Consider the following 18654-nt stretch of genomic DNA (forward strand, 5'->3'; position numbering starts at 1 on the left):
TGGTCCATGGGCATATGTAATCTTCCCAGACCAGGAATTGAACACATATCCCCTGTACTGGCTGGCAGATTCTGCACTATCAGGGAAGTCCCACAAAGGGTTCTTTAATTAAAACTTATTTAGTACTAGGGAGCTCCCTTGCAGCTTGGTGGTTAGGATTTGGCTCTTTCACTGTGGAGGCCCAGGTTCTACCCCTGGTCAGGGAACCATCTTGCATGGCACAATGCAGCCAAATACCAAAAAAAAAAAAAAAAGAAAAAAACCAGGTTTAGTACTAACTCCAAAGGGAGGGAGAAGGAAAGAATACCAAAATCCTTTGAGTTTGACTTAGTAAATTTTAAGATATAAAGTTTGTTTTGGAAACTATTTATGAGTTTGTCTTTTAGGAGGAGTGAAGTGGAGAATGGAGACAATCATCCAGACACCTTAGGGTCTCACACTTCTAGGAAGGCATATTTAATTTTTGGAAAAGGGCAGAAAGATGAGGGGTGGGAAAGAGGATTTTGAGCTGAATCCTTCATTTTAACTATCTTGGATTTAAGAATAAAAGTACTTCAGTTCTCCTCCTAATTAGGACTAGGGTTCTGACTTCTAGAGAATAGTTTAAACCATCTGGGTCTTTTGTTCATAGAACAGCTGACCAGTTTCTGAAGCGTTCCTTGGAGATGAGGGAGAGAGTTCTAGGGCCAGATCACCCTGACTGTGCCCAGTCTTTGAATAATCTGGCAGCTCTATGCAATGAAAAGAAACAGTATGACAAAGCAGAAGAACTTTATGAAAGAGCCTTAGACATTCGGAGACGAGCATTAGCTCCTGATCACCCTTCTTTGGCTTATACGGTAAAGCATCTTGCGATCTTATACAAGAAAATGGTAAGTAATCCATAGCATGCTACATGTGTTTTATAATATACCAGTTAAGCCATAATTGCTGTAAGCAAAATAATTTATCTTCCAATGGATATATTATTTTCTATGAGCTTTTAAATCACAATGATTTAATTATTTCAGGCTTAACTGAATTAAGGTCCTAGTTTAGTTTTTAAAAATACATTTTAAATACAAATGCATTTGTCAGAACTCTAACTAGAACTTATTCTTCTTTTACATTTCAGAAGTTTTAAAATTCAACTAGTATTACGTTTGCTGTGTTAGGCTACCACAGACGTAACAAATCACCCAATTGTAAGGACTGAAGAAGTCTCCATAGCTAATGAAATGACCATTTCACTTTCTCTTTGCTTGCAATTAAATGTAACCATTCTTTACCATAGAGTTCTAGCCTAAGTGATATTTGGATTTTTTATAGCTGTCTTTAAGACAAACGAAAATCAGGAGAAAAAACTGCTTTCATTTAGTGTGGTTACAGAGTTGAATAGACTTTGTGGGACTGTTGCTAACCCTCCTAGTACGGAAGTTGATGTTTCAGTATAAAGGATCCATTGTTGCTATTTCTACCTAAATTTCAAGTAAAAAAGAAATAATCAGAAAAATCTGGAAAGGATTTGGTGGAAAATGAGTTTTAAAATAAAAACTTTGATGCTATCTCTAAATTACATATAGCAGCAAACATACTTTAACTGGCATGTTTACATCACCAGAAAGTTATAATGGGTGATCCTAAAGAACTTTCTGAGTTATCAGATAAAATGTTCTTATATTCTATATAGCTTTACTTACATATTAGATTTCAGATACCCATAAACTTATCCATTAAACTGGGAGAAAATATTTCTGAACTTTTTTCCTCAAAATTACTTTTTACCATAAAACTGTATTTATGGAACAAGCTCTGATTGTAAAGTATTTATTGCTTTAATATTTTTGTTAGATTTCACTTTTGTGTTTTAGGGGAAACTTGACAAAGCTGTACCTTTGTATGAGCTGGCTGTTGAAATCCGGCAGAAATCCTTTGGCCCAAAGCACCCAAGTGTAGCTACTGCCTTGGTGAACTTAGCTGTTCTTTATAGCCAAATGGTAAGTTCCCATAATGTAATGCTTTACAAATGAATAGTTTTAACATATGAAATATAGGTAAACATGTATTAGATATAGGTAAACATGTATTAGATATGACACAGTAAAAATAATTAAAGGACATTTAAGGTTATCTACTAATGTTCCCTTTAATACTTGAGAAATTATTAAAGTTACAACTGTGAGACAGTCCATTCTTCTTAGTGTGAAATACTGTGTTTAGTTCACTGCATAGGCTTATTTATTTCTGGAGACTCCCTACATCTCTTTATCTGATATTGTTCCCAAGATGTATCATTTGCTTGTCATGAGTAAGAGATATGGTACCCTGGGGTACCACAAAGAAGTTTGTGCTTATATAATTGGATTAATGTCAGTTGTTACCAAGCCAGGTCTAAAACTTAAGTTTCTGAATTTTATTATACTACTTCTCCAATTATGATTACTCCCAAATTAATCAGTTTATCTACATCTTGTAGGAGGATATTAACTCTTTTAAAGTGCTTAGCCAAGTACGTCAGCTCAGTCTAGAGTACCTTAAAAGTAATTTCAGAAACCCAGTGTGTTCAAATGAGCATTGTTTCTTTTTTAATAAGAAAAAACACAGTGAGGCCTTGCCATTATATGAACGAGCATTAAAGATTTACGAGGACAGCCTGGGTCGGATGCATCCTCGAGTTGGAGAAACACTAAAAAATTTAGCTGTGCTTAGGTAAGAATTTTTCACTTTCCTCATATAGCCAAAATCCCTTTTAGGACATCTTTGATTCATCATAGAACCCCACAAAATATTTATTGCTGATATGCTTTTTATTAGAACAGAGGGTTTATTTTTGGCTGATCTAGTTCAAGAGACATTGAAATAATATCCAGAAGTGAAATTGAAGGTGGCACATATTTTGTAGAGTATCATGACAAATAAGAGGATGGATTACATTTGCAGCTAACTGGCTCTGGGGGTAATCGGCAATTTGCTATCCTCAAAGTGGATTTACCATGTTGACTTTTGCATTATATTTACCTCAGGATGCCAACTTCCTTTAGCAGTTTCACTGTACCCATTACAATGTAGTCTTAATGGTGCCCCTATAAGACACTTGGCAGCAGACAAAAAGGAGAAGAATTTGGGTATTCTGTTTTATTGGTCTGCCTGAAAATGGACTTTTGTTGCAGAGTAAAACTTACAAACTGAAGTTAAAATATAAAGTAAGATCATTTCTTAGGCAAAACACAAAACCTAGAAATGATCCAGAGTCTTTCCAAGTAATGGGTCAAGCTGCCTCTCGCATGTCACTGTGGGACCACTCACCATTTCACAGTGCACAGAAAACCTGGCTGCAGGGTTTTCTACAAGGTGAGGTGGAGAGCACTTCTGGGTAGATTTCAGGTGGATTTTTTTTTTGAATTATTTATATTTTGTCATATGGTTAAATGACTAGCAATTGGCTGAAATAATCTTGGAAATCCTGTGATAGTTGGCATTTTAGAAAAATTTGAAAGCATTTAACAAATGTAACTTTTTCTATATAAAAAACTAATAATAAAAACCTCCAGTTTTTCAATCTTCAGCTTGGAAAAAAAGAGCACAACTTGTTTTTCTGTATCCTATAAGATCATTTACAATCGTTAAAAGGTTATATTCTCATTTTGAGAATTTTTTTTCTCCCAAAGCTATGAAGAAGGGGATTTTGAAAAAGCTGCTGAACTATACAAAAGGGCAATGGAAATAAAAGAAGCAGAAACGTCACTTTTGGGTGGAAAAGCTCCTTCCCAACACTCATCAAGTGGAGATACATTTAGCTTAAAAACAACCCATTCTCCTAATCTTTTCCTTCATCAAGGACAAAGGTGATACCAGCAACTACCACTCATTGGAAATGCACCTTAGGATAAAATAATTAAGAAACATTTGGAACTTTAAAATTTATAAAAACTGTTAAGAAAATTTAATTTCACTGTGTGATTTAACTGGTTATTTGTATGATATTGGACTACATTGAAGTTTGAGTCATTACTATTTTAATTTTAGCTGTTTGAAAGAATTAGCTTTCCTATTGTGTGGGAACCAATATAGACACCTTGGAATCCTAAGATGACATGAGTTGATCATGAAGAGTAGACTGGTCTCTGTTCTGTAAGGGCAGTTATAACTCTTTATTAGCAGTTAAGACAAGGAGTTCAAGAATTCCATGATTCTTCTCTCTCAAAATCTACTTTCGCCTCACCATTCCTCATCTTGCTATTCAGTAGCAGTCTGGCCCAGTTGTCTACCTCAAAGAAAAGTTTCGGAATAAAGGGATAATGTTTATGGGACATATGAATTGTCTTCTGTAAAATGAACTAGTATTAGGAATCTCTGTCTGCTACATGTCTTTTATTCTACCTTTTCCTTGAGCAGATATGGCTAAGCCCACTGTTTTCTGTGCTTTCTACATTGTATATTATTTTTACTGTGTAGAATGTCCTTGCACAATCTGAAGTCAGTATTGCAGTAACAAATTAAGCTCTTTGGCCTTCTTTTAACTTTTCCCAAAATATGGACACGACCTTCTTCCTTAAATGGCCTAAATCTACCTCTTCATTTATCTCAAACTCAAATTACTTTCCCGTTTTATATTGAAAATTAAATATTTTTATAGATTTTATAAATATTGCCAATCTGGGGTACTGTTTCATGCCATTTATGTATTTATATATAATAAAATTTTCATTTTTAATACTTGTAACATTCCAGCATGTATTAATTGTAAAGGTGAAAGATGTGATAACCATATTTCACTATTTTAAAATAAAGGTGAAATTTCAAGTTCTTTTTTCCACTCCAGTTTATACAAAAGGATTATATTTACATAATTAAGAAAAATGTTGAACACTACAAAAAAAAAAAGAATTAGCATTGTAGTTTGCTAATTCACTGAGTAGTTTGCTCAACTTGAGCTTCAGTGACTCCTTAGGATTTTGGTTAATGTTCTCTAAGGCTTGGCTACTCAAGGTGGTCTGTAGACCAGAATCATCAGTATTACCCTTGGAGCTTAGTAAAAATTCACACAGGCTCTCCCCAGACCTACTGAATCAGCGTCTGCAATGTAGCTAGATTCTCAGGTGATTCATATGCATATAAATTTGGGAAACAGTGGTCTAATTTTAAGGCACTACAGTGGTGACTTAAAGTAAATGAGGTAGAATCTTACAAAATGAACATCATTCTTCTCCCTTCTGGCAGAAATACAACAGGGAAAAAAGAAGATAAACTACAACCATAACACATATTTCTGGGTTTGCCAGCTATGAAAGGTACAAAGCAACTGAATTCACAAATATATCAGACACTGACTGATTTTAGAATTAACCTTTTAGAGTTTAAAATTTGATTATTTAGTGGTATAAGTAATTTAAAACATCATAAATAATAAATTTGAATTTAAATTTAAATAATAAATTTAAATTTAAACTTGAGATTAATATCCTAGAAGCCTGAAAAAAAGGAAAAACTAGCAAAAGGATAATATGCATTTTTCTTTGTTCCTACAAAATTTGGACTTGAAAAATATACAAAAAGTGAAAACACATTATTCAAAGTGACTTTATGGTAAGTTATTAATTATACTTGAGGGGTGATTATTTCAAAAGGTTTAAGTTTAAATATAGTTTTTAAGACTATATTTTGATCTTACTAATTATACTACCAACTCAAATGTTTTCATGTAGAATGCCTAAAAAAAAAATAGGGACTTCCCTGAAGGTCTAGTGGTTGGGACTTCATGCTTCCATTACAGGCAGCACTATGATCCCACATGCCATGCTGCACGGCCAAAAAAAAAGAGGTTCTCAAAAGGAATATTATGTATACTTTAATATACACCTTTAACATGAAAAGCATAGGTTTAAAATAATTATAAATCTGAATTGGAAGGCTCTAAACTATGGTAGTTATAATTAATTTTCATTCATTAATACTTTACAAAAAGAGAAATACTAAAAAAACATGTGATGGGGAACTTAAAGCTTCATTAATATTCTTAAATATTTATTACATTTTTGGGTTGGTCAGTGTGTTTACAGGTATTCAGGAAGTAATATTTTTACACAAAGGAACTCATAATACTTACTTTTTTTACTACATAAAACATTTGAATAGTACCATAAATTAACCTCCCGTTAAATTAAAAAGGGATTAAAGTTAAACATATTGTTTGTTTTACTCTAATTTAGAGCATTTGTGCTAAGGCAATTTTGGGAATGTGTTTCCATCTTTTACACTTGAAGCAACAGTGTTATAAATCTGGTCAAACACTATGGGTTTATTTAGTAACGTAAAATCCAATGATGATTAATTTCTCATGGTCAGCTGTCTACATATACAAATTTTCATGACATACAGACTTGTCAAGAGAGCACTCTAGATTACAAAAGATATTTGTTACCAGATTTTTTCTGCTAAAATAATAACTTTAATGGAAGATATAAGAAAAAAATCAGATAAGATTTTATAAAATATAAGATACCAGCAGGGTACAAATTAAGAACAGAAAAAAAAATCTTTAGATGATAGTAGGTTCTAATATGTATAACTGATTCACTTTGCTGCACACCTGAACATAAACACAACATTGTAAATCAACTATACATCAATAAAAAAATTTTTTTTAAAGATGGTAGGTTCTAGCTATTTATCAAACTATATAAACTTAAACTTGTAAGTATAGCCTATACCAAATTAGTGTACCAAAGGAATGTTATTTAGAAAGACTGCATTTCTTTTCTGAAATTCAAAGCATCTCTATGAACTAGAAAAGTTATTTTACAGATGAATATACTAAACTTTTAAAATAACTGCAATGACCTAGCAAGGCAACATAAATACGTTTCAAGACTAGAAAGCTATCCCCATATATCCTGACATTACTGTAAACATAAGAATCACAGTACCCTAAAATCTCAAAACTAATATATTAAACATATTTGATATTTGGAGCTTTCTGAAATTAGTTTGTAGAATCTTATTTCATAAGTAGGAAAGGTACTTGAAACTTTTTAATTACATTTTCCCCTAGAATTTAGACATTCTCTCTTCAAAGCAAAAAAATCATCAAAATAGGAGACAAGCACAGTAACAGCCTACCAATAATGGTTACCCATGCATGTTTATTAGTCTCCAAACCATTAGAAATTTACTTTAACCAAGGCTCTCTAAGCCTTCATTATTTGTATGCAAACTCCAGAGAAAAGCAGTTTATCAAATTACAATGATCAGGGAAAATGATACTCTTCCCTGTGAAGAAATACATGTCAGTCATTGCAGAGGTAATTTAGGCTTCATTTATTATCTGCTACCCAGGACAAGCCTTTGCCAGTAACTAATTACCCAGGGAATCAAATTTCAATAAAATAAAGTATTAGAAGGTAGCCCATATGATGGGTATAATTTAGGTGATCTTAAGCCTAAATTTATCTTTTGCGCCTCAATAAAGCACACTGACTCAGACAGATGATATGCTGACTTCCCTGGTGGCTCAGACGGTCAAGTGTCTCTCTACAATGCTGGAGACCTGGGTTCGATCCCTGGGTCAGGAAGATTCTCTGGAGAAGGAAATGGCAACCCATTCCAGTACTCTTGCCTAGAAAATCCCATGGACGGAGGAGCCTGGTGTCCATGGGGTCGCAAAGAGTCGGACATGACTGAGCGACTTCACTTTCACTTTCAGTGCACAAATACAATTTGTACATCCTGAAAATATCTTTACCTGTCTATCCATGAAGGAAGCTTCTTTTTATTTGCCTCTGTCTTGCTTAGATTATATATGTCACAAGTTTACACACTTTTCCAGTGCCTACATTTCAGCTTATATTTCATCAGGAAACATTTGAGAGGATGTTTTTATTTTATAGGTTTACAACTTGAAATTCACTGTTGCTCAAGTTAGTAGTAGTGGGCAATTTTCTTATAGAGAGCAATTCCAAACACAATGAGTATGTGCCCACTGGCTTAAATAATCAACATGCTGTACCTCTTGTTCTTTCCCTATATGTGATCACACACTATTCTATTGTCCATGGCCGCAGGCAACAGACTACAAAGGATTACTGAAAAGAAAAGGAATATACCAGCAAATTGGTCCTTTCTTCTCACTGCCCCCCACAAAAGGTCAAAACAGTTCAATGGCTAACCTACAATAATCCTTTAAGTTTTCTTACTATAATGAAATATGAGTTTTAAGAGAGTTTCTGATTTAGTTGAAAGAGGGGAGCAACAAGCAACAGTTACAGTATTTCCAAAAAGTTAATAACAATTCAGTGAAGATTACACATCAATTGATGTTCCCTTAAGTTTTCTCAGTTTTTAAATGATTTTTTTAATTGCAAGGGAATAGGTTTAAACACAGGAAATAAAATATAGGCCAGTCCATTATTTATATGTTCTTCATCTTGGCCATAAGGTCTTCCAAGCTTTCACCAGAATCTTCTACTGTTACTTCAGGTACAGAATCTTCTTGCTATCAATAAATGAGGGAAACATGGTGAAAAAATAATCAAAGTTCTTAATGCTTAGGATCAGTAAGCTATAACTATGTTCAAAAAATTTATGAAGTAAACCTTCTTTAATAAATATGCCTTCTAATTTTTAGGAGAGATAAAATCCTTTATTTTCTCCACCAGTCTTTCGACTTACAAGGCAGTAATTTCAGTTTTCTTGAGATCTCTACTGAACTGGTATTTTTAAATGGTATTGTGGCTAAAACTATCAATATACAGAAAAGGTAGTCTTAATCAAAATCTATTTCACCGATCCATCAATGAATGAACAAAACTATGTCTATATTTTCAAACAGTTTAAAATGTGCTGTGCATATTTCCATATTAACACTAAATACCTCTCTCACAAATCTTAATGTAAAATATCTAATATAAGAAATACTGCATTGGCATTATAAAACAGGTTGAAGATGGAAGAGTATAAATAGACATTTTCTCTTTTATCTTCTTATGTTAAATCAGATATTAGATGTACCTTTTGGGGAACTGTATATGCCACTATAATTCCTTCAGGTAAGTCAGGGATTGGACCTGAAGATTTTTTCAGTTCCTCTTCTGAAATCTCAGATACCAGCTCAATACCTGTAAAGTTAAACTTAAATCTTAAAACCTCTTTCAAGGAGCTTAATGAGCAATAATCATTCAAAACTTGTATAATCTTAATTATAATTAGATTCCCTCCCATAAAAGAATGTTTTTTTTGCTGCCATTTCAATTTATAAAACAATTCCTACCCCACTCATTGTCTTCATGTATTATTTCTCCTTCTTCTTGAATTACCTCCTGTTTGGGCAGTGCTGCTACCTTTTTCTGTAGAAATCAAACAGTTTCAGTGTTTTTACTCATTCTCAGTTCTCTGAAGCATCAGACTTGATCAGAATCAAGAATTCAGACACACTTTTTCTAAGGTCTACATACAGAGACCTTACGGAATACATAGAGAGATCCAGCAGACATGTATCACTAATCATCAGGGAAATGTGAATGAAAAGCACAATGAGATAACACTTGTCAGAATGACTACCATCAAAAAGACAACAAATAACAAGTGTTAGCAAGGACGTGGAAAAAAGGCAAACCTTGTGCACTGTTAGCAGGATTGTAAACTGGTGCAATCACTGGAAAACAGTATGGAGGTGTCTCCAAAAATTAAAAACACAACTACCATGTGATCTAGCAATTTCACTTCTGGGTTTGTTTTTTTTTTTAATGAAAACAAAAACACTCAAAAGATATATAATCCAATGTTCATTGCAGCATTATTTATAACAGCTAAAACATGGAAGTTACCTAAATGTCTATCAACAGATAACTGGATAAAGGTGTGGTACATATATACAATGGAATATGACTCAGACATAAAAAAATTTACTATCTGCAACTACAAGGCATGGATAGAACTACAAGGCATTATGTTCAATGAAATTAGTCAGACAACCAAAGACAAATACCATATAATCTCACTTAAATAAAGGACCTAAAAACAAAACAAAAGGAAAACAGACTCGCAGATACAGAGAACAAATAATGTTGCCATAGGAAACGTGGGGGTGCAAAATAAGTGACGTGAACAAAAAGGTCTAAACCTATAATAATATAATAAGTCACAGAAATGCATTTACAGCATAGGGAATATAGTCAATAATATTTTAATAACTTTTCATAGGAAGAGATGATAACTAGACTTCTCACAGTGATCATTTGATAATGTATGCAAATGTCAGATCATTACATGGTACACCTGAAACTAGCATAATATGTATGTCAACCATATTTTAGCTTAAAAAATTAAAATTTAAAAACAGAATTCAGACAAGCTTTTTATCTTACAAAAAACAAGAAAGGACTTTGAACAAAATTTTCATTTCTAAAGCATGGTGAATAAATTAGAACTTTAAAAATCCAGAATCCATTTACCTTGTATTCCAAGTCTAAATAATTACTTCTTCTTTTTTAAGTTTTTGTCCTATGCAATATGATCTCTCATGCATTGTGACACATTGACATATACCTTATATTCCTTCTGTTGCTTCCTACAGTTTCTGTCATCACACTGAGGATTTGGCTTCATGGACATAGTAGGGAAAAAATCCTGCATTGCATTGTATCCAAGGTAAAAACTAACAGTACCAAAATTTAACAGAAACCTATAAAAACAAAGCAGACTTAAATAAACAAAACCATAAAAATATTAGAAAAAACTGATACTTTTTAAAAAATTATTTTCAAGGTAATGATTTTTGAAACAAGAACCCAGAAAACAATTTTTTTATCTTATTTATATGGCCTGGCTTATAGTAGATTATCTTGAATTAAACAACAGAATGCACTATTATTTTTTGAACCTGTAATCAAGATAAAATGCTGCCAATTAAACTATGACATGTCAACAACATTAAGAAACATATTAATTTCAGAGAAGTTCAAATGTGAGATATCAAAGATATCTTAAAGACATCTTTGAGATATGGTTCTAAATCTGTTTTAAAAGTTTTTTATATATGACACTGCAAAGTTTGCTATCTTAAATTTGTATTAAATCTCAATAAAATTTTATACAAGTATTCACTCATGTAATAATCACTACCAGATCAAAATATAGTTGGCCCTCCATACCTATGGGGAATTGATTCCATAACACCCCCACCCCAGGGTACCAAAATTAAGTCCTGCATAATATTTGCAGATAACCTGTGCACATCCTCCCATATACTTTAAATCATCCTGGTGGCTCAGACAGTACAGAATCTGCCTGCAATGCAGGACACCAGAGTTCGACTCCTTGGTCAGGAAGATTTTCTGGAGAAGGGAATGGCTACCCACTTCAGTACTCTTGCCTGGAGAAATCCATGGAGAGAAGCAGGCTACAGTCTACAGAGTCACAAAGAGGCTGACATGACTGAGCAACTAAGCACTGAGCACTTTCACTTAGATTACTTATTATAAATGCTATGTAAAAAGAAAGTGAAAATGAAGTCGCACAGTCATGTCCGACTGTGACCCCATGGACTGTAGCCTCCCAGGTTCCTCCATCCACGGGACTTTCCAGGCAAGAATACTGGAGTGGATTGCCATTTAAATAGTTCTAAATATAATGCAAATACTATATAAACAGTTAACAGCCTGTGGCAATTCACATTTTGCTATTTGGAACTTTATGGATTTTTTTGGATCTACAACTGGTTGATTCTGCAGATGCAGAACCCAAGGAAATAAAGGACCAGCTATATAGTGCATTTCCAATATGCCACAAAGCACCCTTGCTCCCTTACATTTGAATCTGATTCCTTTTATTTATTTATTTTTTAAGTTTTTATTTATTTATTTATTTTTGGCTACCCTGGGTCTTCATTGCTGCACACCGGCTTTTCTCCACTTCAGCCTGCGGGCTTCTTATTGCAGTGGCTTCTCTTGTTGCAGTACATGGGCCCTAGAGCACTCAGACTTGAGTAGTTGGGGCATGTAAGCCCAGTAGTTGAGGCATGTGGGGTATAGAGTGCAGGCTAAGTAGTTATGGCACATGGGCTCAGTTGCCTCTTGGCTTCCCAGAGCAGGAATTGAACCTGTGTCCCCTGTACTGGCAAGGGTATTCTTAACCACTAGACCACTGAGGAAGTCCCTAATTCCTTTTAGAAGCTTGCCAGTAGAGGAAAAATCATTTACAAACATAAACAACAAAAGGAAAAAAAATCGAAAAATGCATAGTCTCAATATACAACAAAGAAAGACAAAACTGAACAGAGAGAACAAGGCGGCAGAGCAGAAGGTGGACATGGAGTACTTCTCCCTCCACGGATACATCAGGAATGTATCTTCAGACACACAAGTGCGTGCACAACACCAACTGAGAGCGGACAGGAGTACCAGACCAGCGGAAAAGAACATATAGAACCATGCAAAACTTGGTAGGGTGAAGGAACTAGGGGGAAAAACAGGAGTGGTACTAGGCCTGAACCTACCCTCGGTGGGCAGGGGAACTGAAGCAGGGGTCCGATCTCCACATCAGGGCAATTGTCTGAGTCAGAGGAGAAATATTTAAGGCTGAGAGTGAAACAGCTGATATGTGGCAACCTAAATACAATGAGAATTAGAAGTCCTCGCCGCAGCCATATGTACCCTGGACAGGGAAGCAGGTGCCCTAGAAGGTGCAGCAGCTGGGAGCTGGAGCTTAGGGATTGTGGAGCAATCCCCGGGTGAGAGCTGTTGTTCACTGCAGACAGATGGACCGAGGGGATGTGAGGGAGGAGACTGTGGTAGGAAATGACTGTGGAGGAAAGCCAGGCAGCCATGGAAGCAAGTTGATACTGCTAAGTCAAACTAGGGGGTGTAGCCATCACCATAGCCTCCCTCTCCACACATGCCAACATCAGCAGCTGAACAACAGACTGGCCCATAAAGGACCTGACGCACCGAACTACAGACTAGGACCACACCCAAGGCACTCTTTTAAGTGACTGATGCATGGAACAGAGTAGGACCCACCCAGGGTGCCTGTTTAAGTGCCTGACATGCCAATCTACAGAGTAGGACCCCAGCCGTGGGGGGGCCTTCTATGTCCCTGACATGCTGATCAACAAAGAAATACCCCAAAAGGGAGCCCTCTAAGGGCCTGAACAGGTGGAGCTATGGAGAAAGACTAGCCAAAAAGGCTTCTGATCGCCAACTACCAGAAGCTCGAAAAAAGACTCTGATAGGGCCATAACTCCTGTGGCTGAGGTAGTCTGTGTCCCTGCAGACTTGGCGCCACCAGGGTCCCAGAGACCCAAGCAACTGTGCCACCTTCACGCTCAACCTTCACAGAGGGAGACCTGCCACAAGCAAAAAAAATCTTCCCATCTATGCATGTGGGGTCGTTTCCATCGTGTTCAACTTGTTGTGACCTTGTGCACTATGGCCTGCCAGGCTTCTGTCGGGGGGCATTCCCCAGGCAAGAACACTAGAGTATACTGGCCATTACTGGTTTCCATACCCTTCTTTAGAAGCACTATATTTCCTGCTGCCCTAGTTGCCGACTCCTCTGAGTACCTGGTACTGCCACAAACCCTGCGACCCAAGCAGCTGCACCACCTCCACACCTGGCCCTCCCAGGGGCAACCCCAAGTCCTCCAGGGCAGCCTAAGGAGCAAACCCCTGTGGACAAACCACATGCAGTGGTGGAAATAAATCACAAATGAAACCCAGGGGCAATGTGGCTATGGAAGAAGACCCAAAACCTTCCCCCTGCTATACAAGCTGCAGATTAAATCCACATGATCAACTAGGCAGACTTTGTGTCTATGAAATATGTAAAAGGACATTGAGAGCTCCCACAAAAGAAAACACACTAGTTCTGATGGAAAATGGAGGCAAGAACACACAGAAGTAAGACCAGATTAGAATCTGAGCTGCCCCAACAGCAGGTCCAGAGACCAGCACAGCGTTGGAAGGTACCCTAGAGGGGTATGGGGGACTGTGACTGGACCCTGACAGAAGTGATTCAAGAAAAACATTTATTATTCTTATGTTTTGACTTCTGTAGTTTCTTTTGGATTTTTCTTTTCTTTTTTCCCGCCTCTGTTGTAGTTATGATTTTAATGGCACTATGAAATCTAATTAAGATTTTAAGTTATTTTTTTTCAATCACACTTTTTATTGTTATAAACCTCTGCCTCTATGTTGGGCTTTTGCAGTTCTACGGAGCTTTTTTCTTCCTCTATCTTTTTTTTTTTCTTTTCTAATTTTGATTTTTAACTTTTAAAAACCTATTATTTTTTTCTACATTTACTCCTTTGTTTGCTTTTCATACTGTTCCTTTACTCTTGCAGTTAATCTTCAATGAACATAAATCTTCTTTCTAAAGCTATATTTAACTTTTCATATCTATTCTTTTTTTCTTTTCTTTCTTTCCTTTCCTCACAACATATTTGTTAGTTTTGTTTTCATTTCTTTATTCCTCATTTGGCACCTTACTTTAGTTTTGTTTTCCAGTTTGTGCTATAGTTAGTTTTGTTCTTAACTGGTAGATATAACTTTTGGATCGCTCTGTTCACTGTGTCAATCTATTGTATTTTATTTTTGTTGGACTGTTTTGATTTTGCTAATGGATGTATATGCATATGTGTATATTCCATTATTTTAATTATTTGCCTGATTTTGTAACTGCCATTTGTCTGGGGTTCACCTTTGGTTTCTCATATTGGGGTATTTGTTTTAATCTAACACATAATGCCATAACAAACCACTTGTGGAATCTTCATTCCTGAACAGAGATCAAGCCCTGAGCCTTTGGAGTGGGAGCACTAACTCCAACCCTAGACTACCAGAGAACTAACCATAGGGAGTATCATATAGTGAGAACACACACAAAGGAAACCACTTGAATACAAGACCAGGTATCACCCAACCACCAGTAGCACCCTGTGCAAGACACCTCATTCAAACAACAACCAAAACAAAAATACAAACGCAATCGTCAGCAGACAGGATTACCACCTACTCAACCTTGCTCATCAGAAGAAACACAAAAAAAAACTCAGCACAAATCTCACCATATACAAAGCTTACACAAACCACTGGACCAACCTGAAGAGGGCAGAAACCAAAAAGAAGGAAGAAGTCAACCTTAAAGCCTGGGGAAAGGAGACCTCAAACACAATAAATTAAAAATAAATAATAATGTAAAGGTAGAGAAATACTGCACAAATGAGGGAATAAGCTAGAAACACAGAAGTCCAAATAAATGAAGAGGAAACAGGCAAACTACCTGAAAAATAATTCAGAATAATGATAGTAAAGATGATCAAAAACCTTGAAAACAGAATGGAGAAAATGCAAGAATCAATTAACAAAGACCTAGAAGAATTAAAGAGTAAACATACAAACACCACAATTAATGAGATTAAAAATATTCTAGAAGGAATCAATAGCAGAATATCTAAAGAAGAAGAATGAATCAGTGAGCTGGAAGATAAAATGGTGGAAATAACTTCTGAAGAGCAGAATAAAGTAAAAAGAATGCAAAGAACTGAGGAAAGTCTCAGAGACCTCGGGGACAATATCAAACACACCAACACTTGAATTATAGGGGTCCCAGAAGAAGAAGGGAAAAAGAAACAGTATGAGAAAATTTTTGAAGAGGTTATACTTAAAAATTCCCCAACATGGAAAACGAAATAGTCAATTAAGTCCAAGAGTGGGAAAGAGTCCCATACAAGATAAACCCAAAGAGAAACACGCCAAGACACACACTAATCAAAGTAACAAAGATTAAATACAAAGAATATTAAAAGCAACAAAGGAAAAGCAACAAGTTACATACAAGGGATACCCCATATTTTTCACAGCTGATCTTTCATCAGAAACTCTGTAGGCCAGAAGGGAATGGCAGGATTATATTTAAAGTACTGAAAGGGAAAGATCTACAACCAAGTTTACTCTACCCGGCAAGGATCTCATTCAAAACTGATGGAGAAATCAAAAGCTATTTAGACAAGCAAAAGTTAAGAGAATTCGGTACCACCAAATCAGCTTTACAACAAGTGTTAAAGGGACTTATATAGTCAGGAAATACAAGAGGAGAAAAAGATCTACAAAATCAAACCCAAAAGAATTAAGAAAATGGCAACAGAAACATATATATCAATAATTACTTTAAGCATAAATGGATTAAATGCTCCAACTGAAAGACACAAATTGGCCAAATGGATACAAAGACCCATATATATGCTGTCTACAAGAAATCCACTTCTGACTTAAAGACACATATAGACTGAAACTGAGAGGAAGGAAAATTGTATTCCATGCAAATAGAAAGCAAAAGAAAGCTGGAGTAGCAATCCTCGTATCAGACAAAATAGACCTTAAAGTAAAGAATACTACAAGAGATAAGGAAGGACACTACATAATGACCAAGGGATAAATCCAAGAGGGAGACATAACAATTGTACATATCTATGCACCCAACATAGGAGCACCTCAGTACATAAGACAGACACTAACAGACATAAAAGGAGAAATTGACAGTAACACAATAATAAAAGGAGAGGTCAACACCCCACTCACACCAATGGACGGATCATCAAAACAGAAATAAGGAAAGACAAGCCTTAAATGATACATTAGATAGATGAATCTCACTGATATCTTCAGAGCATTCCACCCAAATGCAGAAGAATACACCTTCTTCTCAACTGCACGTGGAACATTCTCCACAACAGATCACATCTTGGCTCACGAATCAAACCTCAGTAAATTGAAGAAAAACTGAAACCATATCAAGCATCTTTTCTGACCACAATGCTATCAGACTAGATATCAATTACAAGAAAAAACTAAAAAAAACACAATCATATGGAGATTAAACAATACATTTCTAAATAACCAACAGGTTACTTAAGAAACCAAAAGGGAAATAAAAAAATTTCTAGAAACCAATGACAATGAAAACACAACAACTCAAAACCTATGGGAAGCAGCAAAAGCAGTGCTATTTTTGAGGGAAAATTTTGAGGGAAGTTTATAGCAATACAATCCTACCTCAAGAAACAAGAAAAACATCAAGTAGACAACCTAACTTTACACCTGAAAGAACTGGAAAAAGAACAACCCCCCCCCCCAAATTAGCAGAAGGAAAGAAATCAAAAAGATCAGAGCAGAAATACATGTAAAAGAAATGAAAGAAACAACAGTAAAGATTAATAAAACTAAAAGATGGTTCTTTCAGAAGATAAACATAGTTGACAAACATTTAGCCAGACTCATCAAGAACAAAAGAGAGAGAAGAATCAAATCAACAAAATTAGAAATGAAAAAGGAGAGGTTACAACAGAAAATGCAGAAGTACCAAGGATCATAAGAGACTATTATGAACAAAAACATGGCAATAAAATGGATAACCTGGAAGAAATGGACAGATTCTTAGAAAAGTTCAATCTTCTGAGACTGATCCAAAAAGAAAATAGAAATTATGAAAAATCAAATTACAAGCACTGAAATTGAAGCTGTGAACAAGTATCCCCCCAAAAACAAAAGCCCAGGAGCAGATGGTTTCACAGGAGAATGCTATCAAACATTCAGAGAAGAGCTAATGCATATCCTTCTAAAACTCTTTCAAAAAATTGCAGAGGAAGGAACCCTTCCAAATCCATTCCACAAGGCCACCATCACCCTGATACCAAAAGTAGACAAAACAACACAGAAAAAGAAAACTACAGGCCAATATCACTGATGAACATAGATGCAAAAATACTCAACAAAATTTTAGCAAACAGAATTCAGCAACACATTTAAAAGCTCATACACCATGATCAAGTTGGGTTTATTCCAGGGTTGCAAGGATTCTTTAATATATGCAAATCAATCAATGTGATACACCATATAAACCAATTGAAAGATAAAAACCATATGATAATCTTAGATGCAGAAAAAGCCTTTGACAAAATTCAGCACCCATTTATGATTAAAACTCTTCAAACAATGAGCATAGAAGGTACCTACCTCAACATAGTAAAAGCCATATATGATAAGCCTACAGCAAACATTATTCTTAATAGTGAAAAACTGAAAGCATTCCCTCTAAGATCAGGAACAAGACAAGGGTGTCCACTTTCGCCACTATTACTCAACATCGTTTTAGAATTCCTAGCTACAGCAATCACAGAAGAAAAAGAAATAAAAGGAATCCAGATCAGAAAAGAAGAAGCAAAGCTCTCACTGTTTGCAGATGACATGCTACTATACATGGAAAACCCTAAAGACAGTTTCAGAAAATTGCTAGAGCTAATCAGTGAATTTGGGGCTTCCCTGGTAGCTCAGACAGTAAAGCGTCTGCCTAGTAAAGTCGCAGGATACAAAATCAATACACAGAAATCACTTGCATCTCTATATACTAACAATGAAAAATCAGAAAAACAAATTGAGGAATCAATCCCATTCATCACTGCAACAAAAAGAATAAAATATTTAGGAATAAACTTACCTAAGGAAACAAAAGAAATATACACCAAAAATTATAAGACGCTGATGAAAGAAATCAAAGATGACATAAACAGACGGAGAGTTTTCCATGTTCCTGGATAGGAAGAATCAATATTGTGAAAATGACTATACTACCAAATGCAATCTACAATTTAATGTCGTCCATATGAATTTACCAATAAAATTTTTC

At 35.4% G+C, this 18654-nt stretch overlaps 2 protein-coding genes across 3 annotated transcripts in view; one reads left to right on the plus strand and one right to left on the minus strand.

Annotated features, from left to right (window-relative positions):
* Positions 1-4782, plus strand: part of NPHP3 (nephrocystin 3) — a 51609-nt gene extending 46827 nt beyond the window's left edge. Inside the window, exons 24-27 of one of the 2 annotated variants that reach the window (XM_006052128.4) lie at positions 632-872; positions 1851-1976; positions 2573-2688; positions 3648-4782. In XM_006052128.4, coding sequence (XP_006052190.2) covers positions 632-872; positions 1851-1976; positions 2573-2688; positions 3648-3828 — 664 coding nt within the window. In that variant the 3' untranslated portion in view covers positions 3829-4782. Of the gene's footprint in view, positions 1-631; positions 873-1830; positions 1977-2572; positions 2689-3647 lie in introns of those variants that run through there. The other variant, XM_025291706.3, reaches the window with a different exon arrangement.
* A 1475-nt stretch (positions 4783-6257) lies between these two features.
* The window catches only part of UBA5 (ubiquitin like modifier activating enzyme 5), a 30502-nt gene continuing 18105 nt past the window's right edge, over positions 6258-18654 (minus strand). Inside the window, exons 9-12 of the mRNA XM_006052124.4 lie at positions 10522-10657; positions 9245-9320; positions 8986-9092; positions 6258-8470 (exon numbers count right to left, since the gene is read on the minus strand). Of these exons, the coding sequence (XP_006052186.1) occupies positions 8387-8470; positions 8986-9092; positions 9245-9320; positions 10522-10657 (403 nt within the window). The 3' untranslated portion in view covers positions 6258-8386. The remainder of the gene's footprint in view (positions 8471-8985; positions 9093-9244; positions 9321-10521; positions 10658-18654) is intronic.

Source organism: Bubalus bubalis, chromosome 1, assembly GCF_019923935.1.
Source record: "Bubalus bubalis isolate 160015118507 breed Murrah chromosome 1, NDDB_SH_1, whole genome shotgun sequence".
Lineage (NCBI taxonomy): Eukaryota > Metazoa > Chordata > Mammalia > Artiodactyla > Bovidae > Bubalus > Bubalus bubalis.